Source organism: Thamnophis sirtalis, unplaced genomic scaffold (assembly GCF_051295495.1).
Source record: "Thamnophis sirtalis isolate CommonGarterSnake01/CBP01778 unplaced genomic scaffold, rThaSir2_p1.2 scaffold_8, whole genome shotgun sequence".
In the NCBI taxonomy this organism is placed as follows: Eukaryota; Metazoa; Chordata; class Lepidosauria; order Squamata; family Natricidae; genus Thamnophis; species Thamnophis sirtalis.
Window position 1 is genome coordinate 7,417,855 of NW_028261388.1, and position 24,604 is coordinate 7,442,458.

The following is a 24,604-nucleotide window of genomic DNA, read 5'->3' on the forward strand; positions in this document are numbered from 1 at the left end:
TGGGAAAAGGTCAACCATGAATGTAAGGGGGGGGGACTCCTCGTTTTCTTTGCTTTTCTTGGGAAATTAATTACCTTTTTTCTCGAGGAAGAAGTTGGGCTTGGGGAGAAAAACTTCTTGTGGGGAAAAAAGGATTGAAGAGACAGCTGGGAGATTTTTTTTTAAAAAAGGAGCTGGCAAATGGAGCAAGAAGACATTTGTAACAAAGTAGGGAATTACTGAAGCAGTTCTACATCACTTGCAAGGACATTGCTTAGGTAAGGCAGCTAACTTTGCTGATGGTTTTTTTTTTTTTTGCTATTGTCGTTGTACTCCTGTGTAAGCCACACATCTTGAACAATAGTGCAGAACGGACTCCAGAGGACTTTAAAGTGACTCTCCATCCAAACCATTTGTCGTTTTAAGGGTTGGTAATGTCTGTTGAAGTATCTCCAAGGGAAGGCGAGCCCATCGCCATTGCTCCACCAAATGATTCATAGCATTACCGAGTTCTCACTTGGCGTCAATTCGAAACTGCATATGTTTCCCACATTCAGACTACAAAGAACAAGTCCATTGCCTTCGGAGTAATTATCTGATGCGGATAGCAAATCTGTTAAGTCATCATTGGAAGTTCTCACAAAGGAAAACACCTGTTATCTTGTTGTTGGAAAACCTTTTGCTGGACTTTTCCTTTCCTTTCCTTTCTTCCATCCCTCTTCCTTTTCTTCCCTCTCCTCTTTCTTTTCCTTCCCTTCCCCTTCTTTTCCTTCCCTTTCTTCAATCCTTCTTCTTTTCCTTCCCTTCCCTTCCCCTCCTCTTTCTTTTCCTTCCCTTTTTATTTTCCTTCCCTTCCCTTCCTTCCATCCCTCTTCCTTTCCTTTCCTTCCCTTTCTTTCCTTCCCTTTCTTCCCCTTTCTTCAATCCTCTTCCTTTTCTTTCTTTCACCTCCTCTTTCTTTTCTTTTCCTTTCTTTTCCTTTCCTTCCCTTTTCTTTCTTCCTTCCCTCTTCCTTTTCTTCCCTCCCCTTCCCCCTCCTCTTTCTTTTCCTTTCTTCTCCTTTCCTTTCCTTCCCTTTCCTTTCTTCCATCTCTCTTCCTTTCCTTTCCTCCCCCCCTCCTCTTTCTTTCCCTTCCCTTCCCTTTCTTCAATCCTCTTCCTTTCCTTTCCTTCCCCTCCTCTCTTTTCATTTCCTTTCCTTTCTTTTCCTTCCCTTCCCTTTCTTCCATCCCTCTTCCTTTCCTTCCCTTCCCCCTCCTCTTTCTTTTCCTTTCCTTTCCTTTCCTTCCCTTTCTTCAATCCCTCTTCCTTTCCTTTCCTTCCCCTCCTCTTTCTTTTCCTTTCCTTTCCTTTCCTTTCCTTTCCTTCCCTTTCTTCCATCCCTCTTCCTTTACTTTACTTTCCTTCCCTTCCCCCTCCTCTTTCTTTTCCTTTCGACAGTCAGTTGTCTGAATAAGACAACCACTTAACTGATAGGGTATAGGGCAGTGAGTGTCACCGAGTCCTGAAATGGGAGTGTGCGTGTGCATGGGGGGGGGGGGATGCCACAAGCAGCAAGAGCAGATCCACAGCGTGTCCGTGGGGGAACGCTGGAAACTGGAACAGCAGCTCCCTGGCATACCTGTGTGCGCCAGGAAGTTGAGCTTCCGGTTTCCAGCGTGCCCATGAGCACCGGCCACCTGGTCTTCCGGTTCCTGGTGCACATGCATGAAGACCATCTGGCTGGTGCACATGTGCATGCCAGAACCCAGAAGAGCAACGGACGATGGCTGGCATGCTCAGAGATGGCTCTGTGTGCCACTGGCACGCCTGGCATAGGTTCACCATCACAGGTATATAGGGTCTCCTGCTTGAGCGGGGGGGTTAGACTAGAAGACCTCCAAGGTCCCTTCCAGCTCCATTCTGATTCCTTCCTTCCTTCCTTCCTTCCTTCCTTCCTTCCTTCCTTCCTTCCTTCCTTCCTTCACTCACTCACTCACTCACTCACTCACTCACTCAGTCACACATTCACTTTCATATCTCACTTTTATTATTTTTACAAATAACTCAAGGTTATGAACATATCCAATACAACTTTCTCCTCCTATTTTTCCCGTAACAACAACCCTGTGAGGTGGGTTGGGCTGAGAGAGAGGGACTGGCTGGCTTTCATGCCTAAAGTGGGAAAAGAACTACACAATCTTCTGATGATTGGCTCAAAGTCATCCTGCTTCTTGGCACTGGCCAAGTCTTACCATAGACTCCTCCTAAATACAGAGCTATTGAAATTTTGAAACACTAGACCCGTCCCTTTGAAACCTAGATTCAGTGCTCTTTCTGAAAAGTAGTAAGCTTATAGTAGCTGCAGACTTAAGAGGAGTAGACTTATAATAACTCTAATCTCACGCTGCACAGGCCAATGTAAGCCAAAATAGACAGATTCTGCTATCGGTGTGTTCTTTTTGAGTATTCGGAAGGTTTTGTAGAACATCGTGGTTAGAATGCAGTATTGCAGGCTAATTCTGCTGACTGCCAACAGTTCGATCCTGACCGGCTCAAGGTTGACTCAGTGTTCCATTCTTCCGAGGTCGGTAAAACGAGGCCTCGGATTGTTGGGGCTAATATACTGAGTCTGTAAACCACTTAGAAAGGGCTGTAAAGCACTGTGAAGCAGTAGATAAGTCTAAAGTGCTATTGCTATAGAAACATAGGATTGGAAGGAAGCGCCGAGGTCTTCTAGTCTGACCCACCCCGCTCAAGGCAGGAGACCTTGTACCATCCCAGTCGAATGACTGTCCAGTCTATTTTGGAATACCCATAACTCCAGGAGGCAAGCTGTTCCACTGATGAATTGTTCTCACCAGAAGAAAATTTCTCCTTATTTCTAGATTGGACTTCTCTTTGATGATCTTCTACCCGTTACTTCTCCTGTTTCTGGTGCTCTGGTGTCAATCCCCGCTTCTCTGTGATAGGACCTCAAGCACTGGAAGGCTGTCATTGTGCCCGCTATGAGCTTTCTCTTCAATAGGCCAGACATACAATTTCACCCTTTGCCATCTCTATTACTCTTCTCTGCACACTTTCTCAAGCCTCGGCATTTATTATTTTTGCTGCTTCTGCAAATGAAGTAATCATTTTCACCTTATTTCACCTGTTCTTTATGGACTACTTCTGGATACAGGACAGGAACTCCATGCCTGGATTCATGCCCGTGCAGAATTGAACGAATGGGCAAGAAGTCCTTGACTGACCACCATAACAGAGTCCAACATTTCTGTTGCTAAGTGAGACACTTGTTAAGTGAGCTTAACAATAAAGTATTTTTTAAAAAAAAAACCATTATCTTAACAGCTCTTAGATCAAGTGTTTCTCAACCTTGGCAACTTGAAGATGTCCGGACTTCAACTCCCAGAATTTCCCAGCCAGCGAATGCTGGCTGGGGAATTCTGGGAGTTGAAGTCCGGACATCTTCAAGTTGCCAAGGTTGAAAAACACTGTCTTAGATCCTTGGTTAGGACTTGAACTGTTTTAAGTTTTTACCAGCCCCAAACTGTGAATACAACTGAAGATTAAATCTTAAATAATCATCCTCATAATTTACCAGTCCCAGACTATGATCTGAATTGTAAATTAAATATTAAATAATAATAATAATGTGTGATAAATGTGTTACATGTCACTGGTCACTTTTTGATAAATGAACTGGGATGTTATTTGTAAAATTATTTCAGTTTCATACTTGCTGGACAGAAATAAGGCAAAGAAAGTAAAGATTGTAATAATAACCAAATTGATTGTCAGGGTCGCTGAGAGAGAGTTGCAGATTAAAGGGGAAAAGGATGGCTTCTTGCATTTAACATGTTTTTATAGCCATTTTCAACTGCTATTTCTTTTTATTTTCTGTTAACTTTTAAGCTTCAAGAACTATAAATCACAAAGACCAGCAGTTAAAGCTACAGTCAATCCACTAATTTACTAATATGGCCAGAAGTCACTACTTCCAATATTATCCTACCGGCTTTTATCACTACAAATACCTACTACAAATATGAAAAGTTAACACCTTTATCCAGAAATAATTTACCCAAAACAACCTACACCGTCGTAACATTTCCCTGCCCTGAAATCTTGTCGGCTCCCAAAAGTATCACTTCTAAATATCACTTTTATTCTGAATTAGGTAACCCAAACCCATCTCCCATCCAAATAGCTTCCATCCAAGGAAGGAGGAAAGGAAGGGGGAAAGGAAGGAGAGAAGAAAGGAGGGAAGGAAGGAAGGAGGGAAGGAGAGAAGGAGGGAAGGGGAAGGAGGGAGGGAAGGAAGGGGAGTAGGAGAGAAGAAACGAGGGAAGGAAAGAGGGAGGGAGGGAAGAAGAAGTAGGACCGTTGTACGATAAGATGGATCTATGGGATGATAAAAAAGCAATCTTCAAGTATATTGTCAACAGTAGGGAAAAATTGTTATAAATACATATTATTAATAACAGCTATGAGATCATATAATTGTGAATGTATATATGAAATTGATAAAATAAAAAAAAAGGAAAAAAACAACAACAAATAGCTTCCATCCAAACCTGGAAGCAGAAACCTCCTGCCAGCCTGATAGTTTCATTACGGGATGGAAATCAAGACCTTATAAGTTCCATTTTTGCTTTTCCCAACATTGAGTAAGGGGGGGGGGGGAGGCATTCGATTGAATAGGAAGAAACGTGGAAGTCAGCACAGCTTTCAATCTTGCCGATTGGCCTCATCTGGAGAAGTCTGCCAGTCTCTTGACCGTCTTCCTATATACACTTAAAAATGAAGAACTGTCACTCTAAGAGACTTCAGCCAAATTCTGTACTTTTCCAACCCCTTTGGGAGTGGGGGAAGATTACTTTAATGATTCCCCCCCCCCCCAGTCCTGCTACTTATTTGGCTGTCTTTATTTTTTTTTTTAAGGGATGCATAAAAGTGCACTGGCCAGCATTTCTCATCTAATGAACTACGACCAGGATTAATCCAAGGAGACAAGGAGAGATCTTCCCTTTGGGGGGGGGGAAGGGGGTTAGGAGAGCAAGCATCAACGTCAAACTCACAATACCGAAAATAGCTGCCCTCCTGCCTTCGGTTTTGTTAATCAAGTATGTTTTAAGTCCTTCAGTCCCGATGGGATCCTCTCCCTCTCCCTTCGCACCGGTTTCTGGATCAACCCAGAAAAAATATTCCTTTGGCCGCTTCGGGGAAAAAAAACAAACACAACTCACTGCTTTTCAACCCAACTCTTTGATTCTCTCCCTTTCAAACAAGTGCACATCAACCAGCCTCGCACACAGACACACAATCATAGTTACTTCGTGGCCCGGTTTCGTTTCCAAAAAAAGAGGCCAGTTCGGGAAGGAACCCCTCCATCCCCCCCCTTACCTTACATCCAAACATCAACGACAACGTGTTGTTGGTACAGGCAACTTTGCAGTGGCAAATCATGGGTGTAACGCGGTCGGAATAGTTAAATGCTCTGCACATTCCTTGAAGGCTGCAGCTGGAGCAGCCGGGAGATCGATAGATTAAGAGAGAGAGAGAGAGACGGGGAGATCTTTGGAGGGGGGGGGGAGGTGGTTAAAAAAAAAACCACAACAGCAGCTAAACCAGCCAAGGGAGAGTCAACATCTTCAGCTCAACAACTAGCTGGATTCCGTAGCTCTTTGCCTTTCCCGTCTCTTTGCCACCACCTGTGCCCCCAATCCTCTTGCAGATGAATCAACATTGCAGCATTAATCGTGAAGTGTCAGGGGTTCCCCTCTTCCACTGGGGGAGCTCATTAAAAAAAAAAAAGAAGAAGAAGCTCTCCCCCTCCCCTCACGCCCCCCCCACCCTCACCTCCCCCTCCTCGCAGAAAAAAAATGGAAAGGAAGGTGGCAGGTGGGATGCACATCAAAGCATGCAAAGCGATGCTCCCGCCTACTCCGAATAATCACACGCGATTGTCATGCTAGCTGGAAGGTGGGCTGAAAGATCACGGCAGGCGAAGGAAAACGCCGCAGCTCTCCTTTCGGTGGGCAGCCGGTGCCTTGCTGCAAGATACGGTCATAGTGGAAAGGATTTGGAGGGGTGGTGGTGAGGGGGAGAGAAAGTGGAGCCCCCCACCACCCCCGCGCCGAAGCTTTTCCGTTCAAGAAAGATGCGTCCTCATCTCTCTGCCTGCTGCCTGCCAGCCTCCCACGGTAAGGGGGGGGGGGGATTGATCCTGTCTGCAGCAACAAGCAGCTTCCTCTCGGCGTGAGGGATGGACGTCTGCTCCAAGAAACTGGCTTGGAAGAAGAAGAAGAAGAAGAGCACGGGGATCACTCTCCGCTCTGTTGCAAGTAATGTTCAGGGGGGGACAGGCTGGGGACGGAGGGGGGGTGGGGAGGGAGAGGAAGAAAGAGAGAGCATCTCTCCAGAGAGTTGTGACCAGGAGATGGTTCGTTTATTGCTGTGGGGAGGTGTCTAGCCAACTTTAAGCTTTGCAATCAAGCAAGGTGATGGCACTTGGGATGGGAAGCTACCTGAGAAGGCTAAGACCAGGTAGCAAGTGACTTCGGAACAACTGGCCCAAAAGATAGTCTTCAACAAACAGGCTCTGTTCAAGAAACTCTTTGCTCTTTTCCCCCCCTAAGAATTCACAGCAGGTTACTTTAGAGATGATAGATAGATAGATAGATAGATAGATAGATAGATAGATAGATAGATAGATAGATAGATAGATAGACAGACAGACAGACAGACAGACAGACAGACAGACAGACAGACAGACAGACAGACAGACAGACAGACAGACAGACAGACAGACAGACAGACAGATAGATGGAAGAAGATGGTAGGTAGGTAGGTAGGTAGGTAGGTAGGTAGGTAGGTAGGTAGGTAGATAGATAGATAGATAGATAGATAGATAGATGATAGGTAGGTAGGTAGGTAGGTAGGTAGGTAGGTAGGTAGATGATAGATAGATAGATAGATAGATAGATAGATAGATAGATAGATAGATAGACAGACACATAGATAGACACATAGATAGATAGACACATAGATAGATAGATAGATAGATAGATAGATAGATAGATAGATAGATAGATAGATAGATAGATAGATAGATATTGTTAAATGATATGGGTAATAAATAAATGATATCTAGATAACTAGATAGATGATAGATAAATATATGATAGATAAATAGTTTAGTGATAGATAGATGATAGATGATAGATGATAGATGATAGATGATAGATGATAGATGATAGATGATAGATGGATGGATGGATGGATGGATGGATGGATGGATTGGTAGGTAGGTAGATGGATGGATAATTGTTAGATGATATGGAATAGATGATATAGATGATAAAAATGATATCTAGATAACTAGATAGATGATAGATAAACAGATGATAGATAAATAGATTAGTGATAGATAGATAGATAGATAGATAGATAGATAGATAGATAGATAGATAGATAGATAGATAGATAGGGGAGAGAGATAGGTAACTGAGAACGAGCTAGATGCTAGCTAGCTAGCTGGATGGATGGATGGATGGATGGGAGGGGGAGAGAGAGAGCTAGGTAGCTAGGTGGCTGTACAGTTACATACATGATAGATAGATAGATAGGTAGGTAGGTAGATAAATAGATACAGATAAATAGATAAATAGATAAAGAAATAGAGAAATACAGGAATACAGGAACAGATGATAGATAAACTGATTAGTCTTACAACCATATAAAATATAACACAAAAATAAAACACGAGATCTTATTTCTGGTTAAAGTAGATAAATACTGTCATAAAATACAGGTTACTTGGGGATCACCTTCCTAATTTTATCCCTACAAGGAAGGCTGGCTCGAGAGAGGAGGATTCGGCCTAAGATTCCCAATCAGCTCCAGGGTGACCTGGAAGTTGGAACCTGGTCTGTGTGTACCCCAAGTCTACACTACAGCAGATAAGGGGGTACCTGAAGCCATTCTGGAATGTTTCCAGTAAGACGCGTCAGTATCATTCCACTAAATACAGGTCGTATGAAGTAGGGAATTGTTATTGAATTTTCTCCCGGTCTTGTTTTTAAAAATAGAAAAAAAAATAAGGAGAAATGATTTTTCTTTTCATCCCTAAAGAAGGCGTTACTAAGGAACAAAAACAACCAGGGAGGTTCATTCTCCAGGAGCTAAAAGATTAGGAGGTCACCTGTTCTTTGATTTAGAAACTCACCTGTTTCAAAAGTTTCCTTCTGCTTACCCTCATCTCCATCATCTTGGCATCGTTTGTGATGAGATGCTATTCATGGACTAACCTACAAGGGATAGGATCTCTTACTAAGACCATTTGTAGTACTCTAAACAAAGCCAGGAAAGCCACATAATGCTAGTGAGAAGGGACGTTGCATTCTGCCCAGGATTATGTGGCAGTAAAATGGGGCAGGTTATGGGAGGCCCCACCTGCTATGGGGCTTGCCTTGGAGGCCTCTGCACATGCTCAGATGCTATGAAAGCACGGCTTGTTCCTCACTTGCTTGCAAAAAAACAGGCCAGACAGACAGACAGCCTGTTTTCTGCTGATAATCGCCAATTATTACTGCAACCTGTTTTCTGACTGCAAGGATAACTTAAGCATTATTTATTTAATTAATTTGTATGCTGCCCACTCTCAAGGAGACCCAGGGCTCCTTTATTTTGGAGTACGTATTCTCTGGTTAGTAAATGTCAATGGAGATTCTCAGTCATCCAGGACATGGTTGTCCCAAAGGTGCTTTTTTCAAGAGGCAACTGGACTTTCTGGTTTTTTTTGGGGGGGGGGGGGAGACGTTTCGCTTCTTGTCGAAGAAGCTTCTTCAGTTCTCTTCTTTCGTCTCCTCTCCAAGAAGCTTCTTCAAAGCTCAAGAAGCATCTTAGATGAGAAGTGAAAGTCTTCAAAGAAAAACCAGTTGCCTCTTGAAAAAGCACCTTTCGGACTCTGGTTACTGGTTCCACCACAAAACCGCGTTCGACTAAAGTGCGCTCGACGAAACCGCGTAGCTGACGTCATCACAGGGCGACAACAGCGCGGAGACAGAAGCACACTGTAAACTCTAAACCTAAAATTAACACCTAAACCTAACCCCCCTAAACCTAATCCTAAACCTAACCCTAAACCTAACCCTAACCCTAACCCTAACCCTAACCCTAAACCTAACCCTAACCCTAATTCTAACCCTTAACCTAACCCTAACCCTAACCCTAACCCTTAATCTAACCCTAAACCTAACCCTAAACCTAACCCTTAACCTAACCCTTAACCTAACCCTAAACCTAATCCTAACCCTTAACCTAACCCTAACCCTTAACCTAACCCTAAACCTAACCTTAACCCTTAACCTAACCCTAAACCTAACCCTAACCCTAACCCTAACCCTAACCCTAACCCTTACCTTAAGTTGAATCGGCTTGCTTTCAAAGCGCTATTTAAAGCGCCCTTCTTTCTCCGCGCTCGCAGTTGTCGCCCTGTTGATGACGTCAGCGACGCGGTTTAATCGGGTGCGCTTTAGTCGAGCGTGGTTTTGTCGTGCCACGTGGTTACTAAGTGTAATTTATATACACCTCTACAAAATATAAACAAAAAAGAACTGTCAAAAATTAACTCACCCCCCCCCCAAAAAAAAGACATTTAAAGCAACTGTCAATCACTGGTGGGTTCTTACCAGTTTGGCTAAACCGGTAGTGGCATGCCAGCCTGGGTCGCAGAACCGGCAGTGATCCAGGCTGGCCACATCTCTGAACCAGTTTTCCGGTCACCGCAGTCTCCGCCGCCATCTTGTTCTTGAGTTCTGTGCATGCGCAGAACAATTTCTATTGAACTGCGCATGCGCGCGAGATGCTCATCCAGTGCGCCCACGAACAAACCGGCAATAACGCCGGCTAGAACCCACCCCTGCTGTCAATGTGCATGAAATACCGTATTTTTCAGAGTATAAGATGTACCTTTTTCCCTCAAAAAAGAGGTTGAAAATTTGGGTGCGTCTTATACACTGAATACAGCAAATTTTTGCCCCCTTGAAACCCCGTCCCCTTCACCAAAATGGTCGTGCATAGCCTTTAGGAGGCTTCCGGAGTGTTCCTGCGGAGGGCAAAAATGAGCAAATAATGGGCCATTTTTGCTCAAGTTCCCCCCCCTCCAGTCCCGAGGAGCGCTCTATAAGCCTCCTAAAGGCTATGCATGCCCATTTTCTTTGACAAAAACGGGCCCATTTTCGCGAAAGATGGGCCATTTTTGGGAGGTGTGCAGAGTGCAAAACCTTTTTAAAAAAAATTTGCCTCTTCAAAATCTTGGTGCATCTTATACTACAGTGCGTCTTATACTCCGAAAAATATGGTAATATATTTCAGTCTTTATAATAGTTATAACTTTTGTATAAGCAGTATTCTTGTTTAAAAAAATGCTGGTTCTCCTTGACTTATGACAGTTCATTTAGTGACCATTCAAAGTTACAGCAGAACTGAAAAAAATGACTTACAACCACTATTCACACTTATGAATGTTGTAGCCTCCCTGTTGTCATGTGATCAAAATTCAGACACTTGACAACTGACTCATATTTAGGACGGTTGCAGTGTCCCGATGTCATGTGATCCCTTTTTCAATCCTTCTGAGAAGCAAAGTCAACGGGGAAGCCAGATTCACTTAACATCCATGTTACTAACTTAACAACTGCAGTGATTCACTTAACAACTGTGGCAAGAAAGATATAAAATGGGGCAGAACCAGGGGTGGGTACCTGCCAGTTCTAACCTCTTCTATAGAGGAGGTTCCACAAATCTACCATGCCGTTTAGAACTGGTTCCATATCCCTCTCCCCGCCCGTCCGCACATCATCAAGATGAAGAGTGAGAGGAGGAATTTTGGGAGTTGAAGTCCACAAGTCTTAAAGCTGTCAACTTTGAAGTCCACAAGTCTTTAAGCTGTCAAGTTTGAACACCCCTGGGGTTTTTTTTTCTAAAGGGTTAGGGGTGCAAGGGTCTTGTAACTTGACACCTTTAAGACTTGCATACTTCAATGCCAGAGTTTCTGAGCCAACATTTTGGTTGCCAAGCAAGAGCATTGTTAAGTGAGTTTCACCACATTTTACAAGTTGGCCATGCCCACCCAGTCACATGATGGCCAAGCCACTCCCACTCAGTCACATAGCTGGCAAGCCACTCCTACCTGGTCACATGGCCAGCAAGCCACTCCCACAAAGCAGGCCACACCTACAGAAGAGGTTCTAAAAAAAATTGAAACCCACCACTGGGCAAAACTCACAATTAGCAGCAAAAAATTGGGATTTAGATATTCTGGTAAGTCTAGGACTACTTGTAATGAGAGATACAACCTGGAAATTGAGTAGGAACAAGCTTCATTAAATAGGTGTTACTTCCTTTTAAGGAAGCATGGAGGGGATTGTGGTGTTCATAACCTCTTAGAAACTTGGAAAGCCATTAAATGCATCTTGGTGAATAATCAAACCAATAATCTGCTCTAATAATCCAAGTGTCACCTCATAAAGTTGCCCTGAAAATGAGGTCAGATCCGACTGTAATGGGGCATTGCCGAAATGGTGTTCCTAATAAATGACTGGTTTTCTTTTGAAACTTGGCTCGAGGCTCATGAATTAATTAGGGGATCTTTGGGAAACCTGACACCGAGATGCTTATAATAGCAAAAAAGATGCTTACAGAAAGCTAAAAAATGTATGTTTGTTTCCTACGCCGGAACCCATCACCGTATTTCATCTATCTCGGTCATTTTCTTTAAAAAAAGGAAGACGACTGATTCCTTGGCAGGGGAAAAGTGGAAACCAAGACTACAACATTTTGTTGCTGTTTGAAGACCGAACTCAACCTCTGTCCTCATCTCACAACATCAAGATGGATCCTGAAAGCTCCATCTTCAAAAGCAATCTCAAGAAAGACTTCTACAGCTGCAGTATTTGAAGCCGTTCACATCCCAACTTGATTTAGTAATAATATGGAGGACAAACACTCTCTCAGATTAAGGAATTAATACAGAAATTCTAGCCAGTTTTGTTAACCTGGAGCCATTGGGGCTCTCTGAGCCTGTGGCTTGTTTGCAGACGTTTCGTTACCCAACTAGGTAACGTCATCAGTGACGCCAACAACCAGAATACCAAGGATTCCACAGTTCAAACCTGAGCTATGTATACAGTACAGGTAGTCCTGGAGTTACCAGCACAATTGAACCCAAAATTTATGCTGCTCAGTTGGTGACAGTTTTGTTAAGTGAGTTCCCTGCCCGCCAATTTATGGCCTTTCTTGCCAATGTTGTTAAGTGAATCACTGCAGTTCAGTTAGTAAGTGAATCTGGCTTCCCCGTTGACTTTGCTGGTCAGAAGGTCACAAAACCTGACCCCAGGATACGGCAAGTGTTGTAAATATGAGCCAGTTGAGCGCAGTGGTTAGGGTGCAGTACTGCAGGCCACTTCAGCTGACTGCTATCTGCAGTTCAGCGGTTCTAATCTCACTGGCTCAAGGTTGTTTCAGCCTTCCATCCTTCCGAGGTGGGTGAAATGAGGACCCGGATTGTTGTTGGGGGCGATATGCTAACTCTGTAAACCGCTTAGAGAGGGCTAAAAGCCCTATGAAGCGGTATATAAGTCTAACTGCTATTGCTATTGCTATAAGTCTCTGAATTTTGATCACTTGACTATGGGGATCCTGCAACGGTCATTCAGTGTAAAAAAAATAATCCTAAAACCCTTTTTTCCAGCACGGTTGTAACTTTAAACGGTCACTAAATGAACTGTTTAAGTCGAGGACCACCTGCGTTCTCTTCGACGGGCATTTTTTCATATGCCCAGCAGGTGGCACTCTGGACCTTTAGTAGCCTCTGATTTATGAAATTCAAACCAGGTTAGGAGGGAGAGTATTGACAATTCTTGATCCCTACCAATTATAGTTGACAGTAATCTACACCTCTGTTACAGAGGTGGGTTCCTGCCAGTTCTAACCTCTTCTATAGAAGAGGTTCCACAAATCTACAGTGCTGTTTAGAACCGGTTCCAGCTCCCTCCCCCCGCCCGTCCGCACATCATCAAGATGAAGAGCGAGAGGAGGAATTCTGGGAGTTGAAGTCCACAAGTCTTAAAGCTGTCAAGTTTGAACACACCTGGTTTTTTGTTTTTTCTACAGGGTTAGGGGTGCAAAGGTAACTTGAAGCTTTAAGACTTGCATGCTTCAATGCCAGAGTTCCTGAGACAACATTTTGGTTGGCAAACAAGAGCGTTGTTAAGTGAGTTTCACCACATTTTACAAGTTGGCCACGCCCACCCAGTCACATGGGTGGCAAGCTACTCCCACCCAGTCACATGGCTGGCAAGCCACTCCCACCCAGTCACATGGCTGGCAAGCCACTCCCACCCAGTCACATGACTGGCAAGCCACTCCCTCCTGGTCACATGGCTGGCAAGCCACTCCCACAATGCAGGCCACACCCACAGAAGAGGGTCTAAAATTTTTTGAAACCCACCACTGCTCTGTTACTATTATTGTTTTAATAGTGGCAACATTATTTATTATTTCATATGTAGGAAGTTAGCACCCACCCCCTCTCCTAGAGGAATGAAATATTCTAGGAAACATTAAAAAGGCAGAATATTACATTTCCCTGCATGAGAAAAGGAGAAACATGTGGTTTTTTTTAGAGGCAGGAAGCAGCCTCACTCTTAATAGACCCCACCTTTCTTAATAGCCCACAGCAGATGTCAGCACTTAAGAGATAGCTGGCTCTATTCATAAGCAAATTCCCTGCAGCAAGGTCTGAACAAAGGTAGGGTTAGCCCTCAGCCACAATAGGAATTGCCCAACAAGTCCCGCCATTGCGTCAGCCCAAACTTCAACCAAACTTAGCTCAGGCAAACTCCTAGGATTTGTGCATGGCCCCGTGGGAGTCTGACAACAGCCAACAGAAATACATGTTCTTGCACAGGAACAGGAAGCTCACGTTCAAAGCCCAAGAAAAAAGATCCAAGATCCAACAAAGATAGGATTCGCCCTCAGCCATCATAGGAATTGCCCAAAGCCCCTTCATTGCATCACCCAGCGCAATTCAACCAAGCTTGGCTCAGAAAACCCACAAGGTTAGACCCCTACAACAGCCAATAGCTTGACACAGGAACAGGAAGCTCAAATTCAAAGCCCAAGAGAGGGTATAAATCCCTCTCTCTCTCTCTCTTCCTCTCTCTCTCTTCCTCTCTCTCTCTTCCTCTCTCTCTCTCTTCCTCTCTCTCTCTGTCTCTCGCTCTCTCTCGCTCTCTTCCTCTCTATCTTCCTCTTTCTCTCTCTCTCTCTCTTCCTCTTTCTCTCTCTCTCCTCTTTCTCTCTTTCTCTCTCACTTCCCTCCTCCTCCTCCTCCTCCTCCTCCTCCTCCTCCTCCTCAGATGTATTAGTGTAAATTTAGAAGAAGAAAAAACACGCAGTATGGTTTCCATGACAATCCATTCCATAGTTACAAGCAACCAGCCGCTGTTATTTAATGCAAACAAATATAAATCACCTAGGGTTACCTTAAACGTGGGGGGGGGGGCATCTGGCATTGAGATGATATAATGATGAACCCCTTTCTCGTGGGGTCAAACACTTAACGGCCCCCTAGATAGGTGAGACAGGCAACAGGCAGTATCGGGCCCTTCTCCAATACTCTCCCATGCGATAGCATCAGCCGTATAAAATCTGTTTTATTCTTGGCTTGAAAAAGTAACAGAGGATGCCGGGCTTGTGAAATCGTCCAGATGAGAAGACACAAACGGAAGTATTAAGTTCTAACTTTATCGCACGGTTTACAATGACAAAACCTCGCAAGTCACAAAAAGCATCACTTCCCCTCCCCCTCACCTTTACAGATCCATTCAGGTAACCCTCGACTTACAACCACAGTGGTGGTTGTCTGTGGCTAACATTGGTTAAGGGGGTTTTATCTCATTTTTGCATTTCTTGCCATCGTTGTTAAGACGATGAATTCTAGCCTTGGGCATGAAAGTCAGCTTTTGGCCAATCACCAGGAGACGGTGAGTTCTAGTCCCACCTTAGGCATTAAAGGTGGCTGAGGGATTCTTGGCCAATCACCAGGAGACGGTGAGTTCTAGTCCCACCTTAGGCCTTAAAGGTGGCTGAGGGATTCTTGGCCAATCACTAGGAGACAGTGAGTTCTAGTCCCACTAGGCATGAAAGCTGGCTGAGAGATTCTGGGCCAATCACCAGGAGACAGTGAGTTGTAGTCCCACCATAGGCATGAAAGCTGACTGGGTAATTCTGGGCCAATCACCAGGAGACGTTAAGTTTTAGTCCCTCCTTAGGCATGAAGGATAACTGGGTGACTTTGGGCCAATCACTAGGAGACAGTGAGTTCTAGTCCCACTTTAGGCATGAAAGCTGGCTGAGAGATTCTGGGCCAATCACCAGAGACAGTGAGTTGTAGTCCCACCATAGGCATGAAAGCTGACTGGGTAATTCTGGGCCAATCACCAGGAGACGTTAAGTTTTAGTCCCTCCTTAGGCATGAAGGACAACTGGTTGACTTTGGGCCAATCACTAGTAGACAGTCAGTTCTAGTCCCGCCTTAGGCATGAAAGCTGACTAAGTAATTCTGGGCCAATCACTATGAGACAGTGAACTCTAATCCTGCCTTAGGCATGAAAATCAGCTGGGCGAATTTGTGCCAATCATCAGGAGACAGTGAGTTCTAGTCCCTCCTTAGCCATGAAAGCTGATTGAGTGATTCTGGGCCAATCACCAGGAGACGATGAGCAATAGCAATAGCAATATAGCAATAGCAGTAGACTTATATACCGCTTCATAGGCCTTTCAGGCCTCTCTAAGCGGTTTACAGAGAGTCAGCATATTGCCCCCAACAATCTGGGTCCTCATTTTACCCACCTCGGAAGGATGGAAGGCTGAGTCAACCCTGAGCCGGTGAGATTTGAACCGCTGACCTGCTGATCTAGCAGTAGCCTGCAGTGCTGCTTTTAACCACTGCGCCACCTTGGGACTAGATGAGTTCTAGTCCCGCCTTAGCCGTGAAAGCCAATCACTCTCTCTCTCAGTCCAACTCACCTCAACAGGCTATTATTGTGGGGGAAATAGGAGGAAGGAAGGGGTGTTACTTATCTTCATCACCTTGTGTTATTTGCAAAAGTAATAAAGATGGGATGCAAACAGACAAATACTACGAATATTTTCTACCATATTTCTATTTCATTCATAAGTTTTTCTTACTAATAGTGTTTGGGGTTGTCCTCCCAGCAAGCTACTGAAAGTGCGTTCAATGCAGGCTTAATTTTACCATTAAGAAAATACTTTTTCAGCAAATCAAGAGGGGAGAAAAATTATGAAAACAAGCAGAAACTTGTTGAAAGCAGACAAATTCTCCATGCCATCTGATAAATTGTGATAATACATCGTATTAATAATTCACAGCCGCTTCTTCTGAATAAGAACTGACAAACCCGTTCTTTTTGCTTCTAACAATATTTATCTTTAAAAGTAAATGCTTAACTCCTCGTTCTACTTTCGCATGAGCGTTCGATTATTTATCCTCTAAAGTGAATGTTATTTCACTTGAGTTTGTGATGTTTTTCCACCCTTTAAAATCTAGATACAATCGCTTAATATTTCTTGGCATTTTCCCAATATACATTAGTTGACAATATCATTATCATCCACAAACATCTTCCTCCTCTAAAGTAAGAATGCGAAGCCGTCAGGTTTCATTTCAGGATTCAGTAGTGGTTTACAGGAAGTCCTCAACAGACAATGATCTGTTCAGTGACCGTTCAATCTTTCACACTTTTGACTTTGCAACGGCCCAATGAGTTTGAGTTTTTGAGTTTGAGTTTTAATAAATTTATATGCCGCCCAATCCCGAAGGACTCCGGGCGGCTTACATAAAAGCAATAAAAGGAATACTAAAAGTTTAAAAAGTAGAGGAGAAGACAAATTAAAAGAGATACAACATACACTCAACCTTCATGGGGCTGGACCTCATTCAAGAGGTCAACAGCCCCAGGCCTGCCGGAAAAGCCAGGTCTTAATGGCTTTGTGGAAGGCCGCGAGAGTGGGGAGGGTCCGGATCTCTGGGCATAGATCGTTCCATAGGGCCGGGGCAGCCACAGAGAAGGCCCTCCCCTGAGGAGCCGCCAAACGACATTGTCTAGTTGACGGCACCCGGAGAAGGCCCACCCTGTGGGATCTTATCGGACGCTGGGAGATATGTGGCAGAAGACGGTCCCGTAGATATCCAGGTCCTAAGCCATGCAGGGCTTTAAAGGTGATAACCAGCACCAATGGTCACGTCCCAGGTGGGTTCCTACTGGTTCGGACTGGTTCAGCCAAGTAAGTAGTAACTCAGCCAGCCACGCCCCCGAACTGGTTCTATTGATGGCGGCATAGGCACTGCCATCTCATTTTTTTTACCTACTACACATGCGCGCTTCCAAACTGCATCCTTGAGCAAACCGACAGTAGAAGACAGAACCCATCCCTGGGTCATGTGATCAAAATTGGGATGCTTGACAACTGTTTCATATTTATGACAGTGGCAGTGCCCGGGAAATCCTGCGGTCCCCTTTTGCGACTTTCTGACAAGCAAAATGAATTGGGGGGGGGAGGGAGAGAGCGGATTCAATTCAATTTCAATTCAATTCAATTTATTAGCTTTATAAGCCGCCCAATCCCGGAGGACTCCGGTTAGCTTACAAGAACAAGAAAAGAAAAACAAATAAAAATAAAAAATAATTTGAAAATTCCCCAACACGCATACGTTCTGATCGGGGCTGGACCCTACATAATAAGGCCAACAGCCCCAGGCCTGCCGGAACAGCCAGGTTTTAACAGCTTTTCTGAAGGCCATGAGGGTGGGTGAGGTCCGGACCTCTGGGGGTATCTGATTCCACAGGGTCAGAGCAGCCACAGAGAAGGCTCTCTTCCGAGGCCCGGCCAGCCGACACTGTCCGGCTGACGCCGTCCTAAGGAGGCCCACCTTGTGGGATCTTATCGGCCGTTGGGAGGTATGTGGCAGTAGGCGGTCTCGCAAATACACTGGTCCTGAGCCATTCACTTAACAACCCTGTTACTAACTTAGCAACTGCAGTGATTCACTTCATAATAACCATGCTGGCTGAGGAATTCTGGGAGTTGAAGTCCACAAGTCTTAAAGTTGCACAATTTGCAATCTAAGGCCATTGCCTTAGAGGAATTCTGGGAGTTGAGGTCCACAGGTTTGGAGGCCCTTGCCAGGGCAGGAGTGTCAAATCCATGTCATCCTGGCGGGGTCACATGATGTATGGGACTTTCCCGCCCTTCACTAAACCAGGCATGGGCGTGGCCAGCTTGTGATGCATCCAGCCCAAGGGTTGGGCGTTTGACAGCCCTACCCTTAGAGAAATGCTTCTCAGCCAACATCACTAATACTGAGCCATTATGGGAACTGTAGTTCGCAAAACCTATGGAAGCCTACTGTCTAAGGCAGAGGTGGGTTCCTACCAGTTCGCACCTATTCGGTAGAACCGGTTCGTCAAATCTACCGGACCGCTTAGAAGAGGTTCCACCAGTGGACCCCGAAAGCAGGCCACGCCTACAGAAGAGGTTCCAAATGTTTTTGAAACCCACCCCTGGTCCTTGGATATGATTATTCTACACTATCATGCTCATATTTATAAAACTCAGTGCCTCTGTGAGAGGTAAGGATGACTACTGCGTTTGTGATGCAATCAGAACATTGCGTGTGTTGAAGTTGTTTTAACGCAAACCAAAGATGCCTTTTAAGAAACAAGTTTACATCCTATTCTTATGCTTGCCAGTGCTGTGTGTGAGGTAATTTAAGGTGGTTCTGACAAGTGTCGTCGGCATCTTCATATCCAGTCACATGGGCGGCAAGCCACTCCCATCCGGTCACATGGGTGGCAAGCCTCTCCCACAAAGGAGGCCACGCCCACAGAGTAGGTTCGAACAATTTTTGAAACCCACCATTGGTCTAAGGGTCAGACTGCACTTTACACTATTTATGTAGGACAAAACGTAACTTTTTATTTACACTACAATAAACTTTCAAAGCGCTGATCCAAACTACTATTGCAACGCTATACAAATTCATGACATATGTACGAAAAAAGTGGAGTTTGCGGTCAGATTGTTACAACGCACTGTTTGCTATTTCCCGCCCCCCCTCCACTCCCCCAATTTTGCATGCCCCTATTTTGCACATGCTTTCCAGGCATGGATTTTAATACATTATGATTGAACACATCATAACTTAGACAGTTGGAAGCTTACATCATATTCTTATGCAGGCCAGTGCTGTGTGTGAGGTAATTTAAGGTGGTTCTGACAAGTGTCGTCGGCATCTTCATATCCGGTCACATGGGTGGCAAGCCACTTCCATCCGGTCACATGGGCGGCAAGCCACTCCCACAAAGGAGGCCACACCCATAGAGTAGGTTCAAACAATTTTTGAAACCCACCACTGCCCAGGAGGCTGCAGCCGTCATAAATATGAGTCAGTTGCCAAGTCTCTGAATTTTGATCACGTGACCACGGGAATGCTGCAACGGTTGTAAGTATGAGAAACCATCTTAAGTCACTTTTTTCAGTGCCGTCGTAACTTTGAACAGTCACTAAATGAACTGCCATATGTCATATACCTGTATTTTTGCTTAGAACCTTATCTGGTTTGGCTTTTTTTAATAAAAATGAAGTGTCTGAAACTTTGTGCTAAACATGTTTATTTAAAATAACAAAAAGAATCGAATCAACTAGAACCAGTTAAATATGAGCCAGCGTTGTGCAGAGGCAGCCAAAAAAGCCAATGCAATCCTAAATTGCATTAACAGAGGGATACAATCAAGATCAAGGGAGGTACTAATACCAATCTATAAAGTATATAAAAATAGTTAGAATATTGCATACAATTTTGGTCACCACACTGTAAAAAAAAGAGGAACTGGAGGCTAAAACATTGGAAGAACGGTTGCAGGAACTGGGCATGGCTAGTGTAGTGAAGAGAAAGACCAGGGCAGACATGATAGCAGTCTTCCAATATTTGTGGGGCTGCCACAGAGAGGAAGGGGGTCAAGCTATTTTCCAAAGCATCCAAAGGTCAGACAAGGAATAATGGATGGAAACTGATCAAGGAGAGATTCAACCTGGAAATAAGGAGGAATTTTCTGAGAGGGAGAACAATCAACCCATGGAACAAAAGTTGCCTTCAGAAGTTGTGGGAGCTTCATCCCTGGAGGCTTTCAAGAAGAGACTGGATTGCCATCTGTCAGAAATGGTGTAGGGTCTCCTGCTTGGATGTGGGGTTGGACTAGTTGACCTACAAGGTCCCTTCCAATTCTGCTAATCTGTTAATAATCCTTAGCTTACTTTTCCTAGCCAGAAAACTCCCTCTCTCAACCAATTATAGCCGTGATTGATTAGCTTCACATCCTTTACCAATATTTATAGCTGGAACCTCTTATCTCAATGGTTACATTTTTTCCCCTCACCTCCAGCTTGGCATCTCTAAGAGGTGGCAAAGCATTATCTTAATTGCATACAAGCGAGATATTAAAAATAAAAAAAAACAGCAACGGCGTGACCTGTCAATCCTGCGGCTTGACAGTTGAATAGTTGAATAGACTCATTATCGTTACTAAGTGGCTGCATGAGGGCCTTAGCCACCCAGCCAGTCAATTGCTGGGAAGCTGACTTGTGAATCCTTGCTGTTCGCCATGGGGGTGAGAATTGCAAATCGTTTAATTTGCAACAGCAGCAAACATCTTCAGCTCTGCTACCATTCCCCACTCTCCTGTCAGAGCAGAAGAAGCTTCTTGGATGAGAAGCGAAACTTCTTCAAAAGAAAAAACAAGAAAGTCCACTTGCCACCTCAAAAAAAAACAACAATCAAGAAAGTTCACCTGATGACATTACCTAGTTTGGTAAAGAAACGTTCAGAAACTAAATTGAGAGTGGAGAGCCAACCACTGTCAAAATCTAACACCTGAGTTGCAAATATTTTCTATTATTTCAAAGAACCGGTTATCGGGTCATGTAAATCCATCTGGAATTAGGATTACTGAAAGGATAAGCGTTCTGAGGTCAAGTTATTCTGCCCAAGATTAAAAATTCATTCCTCAAGATTTCTGGTGTATTTGTGATGGCAAGGAACACAGCGATTCTGTACAACACTTAATTGCCACAATACAATACAATAGCAGGGACCTTGGAGGTCTTCTAGTCCAACCCCCTGCCTAGGGAGGAAACCCTATACTGTTCCAGACAAATGGCTATCCAACATCTTCTTAAAGACTTCCAGTGTTGGGGCATTCGCAACTTCTGGAGGGAAGCTGTTCCACTGATTAATTGTTCTAACTGTCAGGAAATTTCTCCTCAGTTCTAAGTTGCTTCTCTCCTTGATGAGTTTCCACCCATTGCTTCTTGTCCTGCCCTCAAGTCCCTTGGAGAATAGCTTGACTTTCTCTTCTTTGTGGCAACCCCTGAGATATTGGAAGACTGCTATCATGTCTCCCCTATTCCTTCTTTTCATTAAAGTAGACATACCCAGTTCCCGCAACCGTTCTTCCTATATTTTAGCCTCCAGTTTCCTAATCCTCTTTGTTGCTCTTCTCTGCACTCTTTATAGAGTCTCCACACCTTTTCTACATCTTGATGACCAAAACTGGATGCCGTATTCCAAGTGTGGCCTTACCAAGGCCTTATAAAGTGGTATTAACACTTCACATGATCTTGATTCTATCCCTCTGTTGATGCAGCCTAGAACTGTGTTGGCTTTTTTGGCAGCTGCTGCACACGGCTGGCTCCTATTTAAATGATTATCCACTAAGACTCCAAGATCCCTCTCACAGTTACTACTATCGAGCAAAGTACCACCTATACTGTACCTGTGGATTTCGTTTTTCTTGCCTAAATGTAGAACCTTACTCTTTTCACCATTGAATTTCATTTTATTAGATAGTGCCCAATGTTCAAGTTTGTCAAGATCCTTCTGTATCTTAAGCCTGTCTTCTGGAGTGTTGTCTATCCCTGCCATCTTGGTGTCATCAGCAAATATCGCAATATGCAACACAAGTGTATCCTCCTGTCCCCCACATCTATTTATCATCGACCTATCCTCTAGGTAATCCTCGACTTACGACAGTTCATTTAGCGACCATTCAAAGTTACAACGGCACTGAAAAATGGTGACCTATGGCTGTTTTTCACACGTACGACCGTGGTAGCATCCCCGTAGTCACGTGATCAAAATTCAGGCTCTTGGCAATTGATTCATGCTTGTAACGGTTGCACTCTCCCGGGGTCACGTGATCCCCCCTTTGCAACCTTCTGACAAGCAAAGTCAGAGGTCATCCACTGATTACTGGACAAACTACAGCTTACTGAGTTTACATTGTTGTAAATAACTGTTTAGAAGCCAAGGTGGTCAAATGGACGAATTAAATCTGGTTGAATCCAACTTACGCTACGGTTTAGCTCAATATGGCCATGGTATAATGCTCTCGCCACATTGTTTTACCACCGGAAGTCAAGGAGTAATGCAAGAATTTCTTTCCGTTCTTACCTAAAACCTTTTTTTTCCTTCGCAGAGTAATTCTTCTTGTTTACCACTAGATGGCAGCTACTCTATGGTTATATCACCAGGAGTTGGAAATTATTAAAGTTGGCTCAACTAATAGAATTACCGTATTTTTGGAGTTTAAGACGCACCCCCCCCCTAAAAAACACACTGAATACAGCTATTTTTGGCCTCCCGAAGCCCTGCCCCCACATCCCATTTTTTGCAAAAAAAATGTAGGCGTTTTTGCCTTCCCCCAGCCCCCAGCAGTACTCTGCAGGCTTCAGCAGGGCTGGGGGAAGGCAAAAATGTCTCCATTTGTGCGAAAAATGGCCCGTTTTTGCCCATTTCCCCCCCAAATGGGATGTTTTTGACATCCCCTAGCCTGCTGAAGCCTGCAGAGTGCTCCTGGGGACAGGGGAGGACAAAAAAAAAATTTCTTACTTACCTCTCCAAAATCTTGGTGCATCTTATATAATGGTGTGTCTTATAGTCCGAAAAATACGGTAGTAAGTAAATGGGAAGATGGGAGATTCTAGGATAGGACATCTGAAGCCCTTTGGAGCAATAGAGAAGTGAAGACAATAACAAAACGTGTGTGTGTTTGGGGGGCACACTTTGAGAGGGACCAGTGGTGGGATTGAGCCAGTTCGCACCTATTCGGGAGAACCAGTTGGTAACTTTCTAAGTAGTGCAGAGAACCGAATTGTTGGAAGAAATCTCCTTTTGTTTTTCCCCCACTTTACAGGGCTAATCCTGTAAGGAAGGCAGGAAGGAAACATTCTGGTGTTGTTTCTAGCCTCATCTTTATTGCCCTGCTTACAGAAACTGCCTCTCCGGTTAACCCTTATGACATTGTAACAGCTAAGGCGAAGCACCCATTGACCTGAGTGACCTTGAGTTGGCCACGCCCACCCAGTCACATGACCACTGAGCCCCACCTACCCAGATGGTCATTGGGGCAGAGAACCGGTTGTTAAATTATTTGAATCCCACCACTGAGAGGGACTAACTTTTTTATATCAGCCCACTGCCTCCTGATGTTCTTCTTTCTCTGAAGTCCAAAAGTTAGTCCCTCTCAAAGTGTGTCTGTCCCCCACCCAGAGGTGGTGTTCAGCCGGTTTGGACTGGTTCGGGATAACCAGTAACAAAGATCCGCGGGTGGTATTTATGATGGTTTTAGTGTCCCAGGTTACTTAAGAGCCAAGGTGGCGCAGTGGGTAGAGTGCAGTACTGCAGGCCCCTTCAGCTGACTGATATCAGCAGTTCAGCGGTTCAAATCTCACCGGCTCAGGGTTGACTCAGCCTTCCATCCTTCCGAGGTGGGTAAAATGAGGACCCAGACTGTTGTTGGGGGCAATATGCTGACTCTGTAAACCGCTTAGAGAGGGCTGAAAGCCCTATGAAGCGGTATATAAGTCTAACTGCTATATAAGTCTAACTGCTATTAACTGCAGCGGTTCACTTAACTTTGGCAAGAAAAGTCACCAAAGGGACAAAACTCACTTAATAAAAGATTCAGTAAACAATAAAAATGTTGAGCTCAATTGCGGTCATAAACCAAGGATAATCACTACGTATATATCTTAACAATAACTAAACGTCTGTGGATGATTCTCAGTCATTCAGATCCAGGTTGTCACAAAGCTGCTTTTTCAAGAGGAAACTGGACTTCCTTCTCTTTCTCTGAAGACGTTTCGCTTCTCATCTAAGAAGCTTCTTCAGCTCTGAACTGGATGGTGGGGAATGGAAGGATTGATTCTCCTTGCAGATGGCTGGTCATTTGCATCCTTTTAGAGGATCATTGAGGCCACCTGGAGGTTTATCTGTGTCCTCAGGGTCACTGCACCCATTTGCACTACTCAGATAACCTGTTGTGTCCCAGCGGCCACCAGAGCTGGCAGCAGAGTCGGACAGTGAGGAGGTTGGGGACGAGGATGGGCTAGTCCCGGAGGCTGGGGAAGGTTCGGACGAGGGCTCTGTGTCAGAGGCAGAGATGGGGCCTAGGGGGTCTGGCAGTGATCAGTTGCCTATGGAGCTAGACCGCAGTGA

At 44.5% G+C, this 24,604-nt stretch overlaps 1 protein-coding gene across 9 annotated transcripts in view; it reads right to left on the reverse strand.

The window, feature by feature from the left end:
* The window catches only part of DLG2 (discs large MAGUK scaffold protein 2), a 1,057,900-nt gene that overhangs the window by 563,217 nt on the left and 470,079 nt on the right, over nucleotides 1-24,604 (reverse strand). Inside the window, exon 1 of one of the 9 annotated variants that reach the window (XM_087721040.1) lies at nucleotides 5,365-5,491. The exons of the other annotated variants lie outside the window; for them this stretch is intronic. Coding sequence (XP_087577166.1) covers nucleotides 5,365-5,466 — 102 coding nt within the window. The 5' untranslated portion in view covers nucleotides 5,467-5,491. Of the gene's footprint in view, nucleotides 1-5,364; nucleotides 5,492-24,604 lie in introns of those variants that run through there. 9 annotated transcript variants of the gene reach the window in all.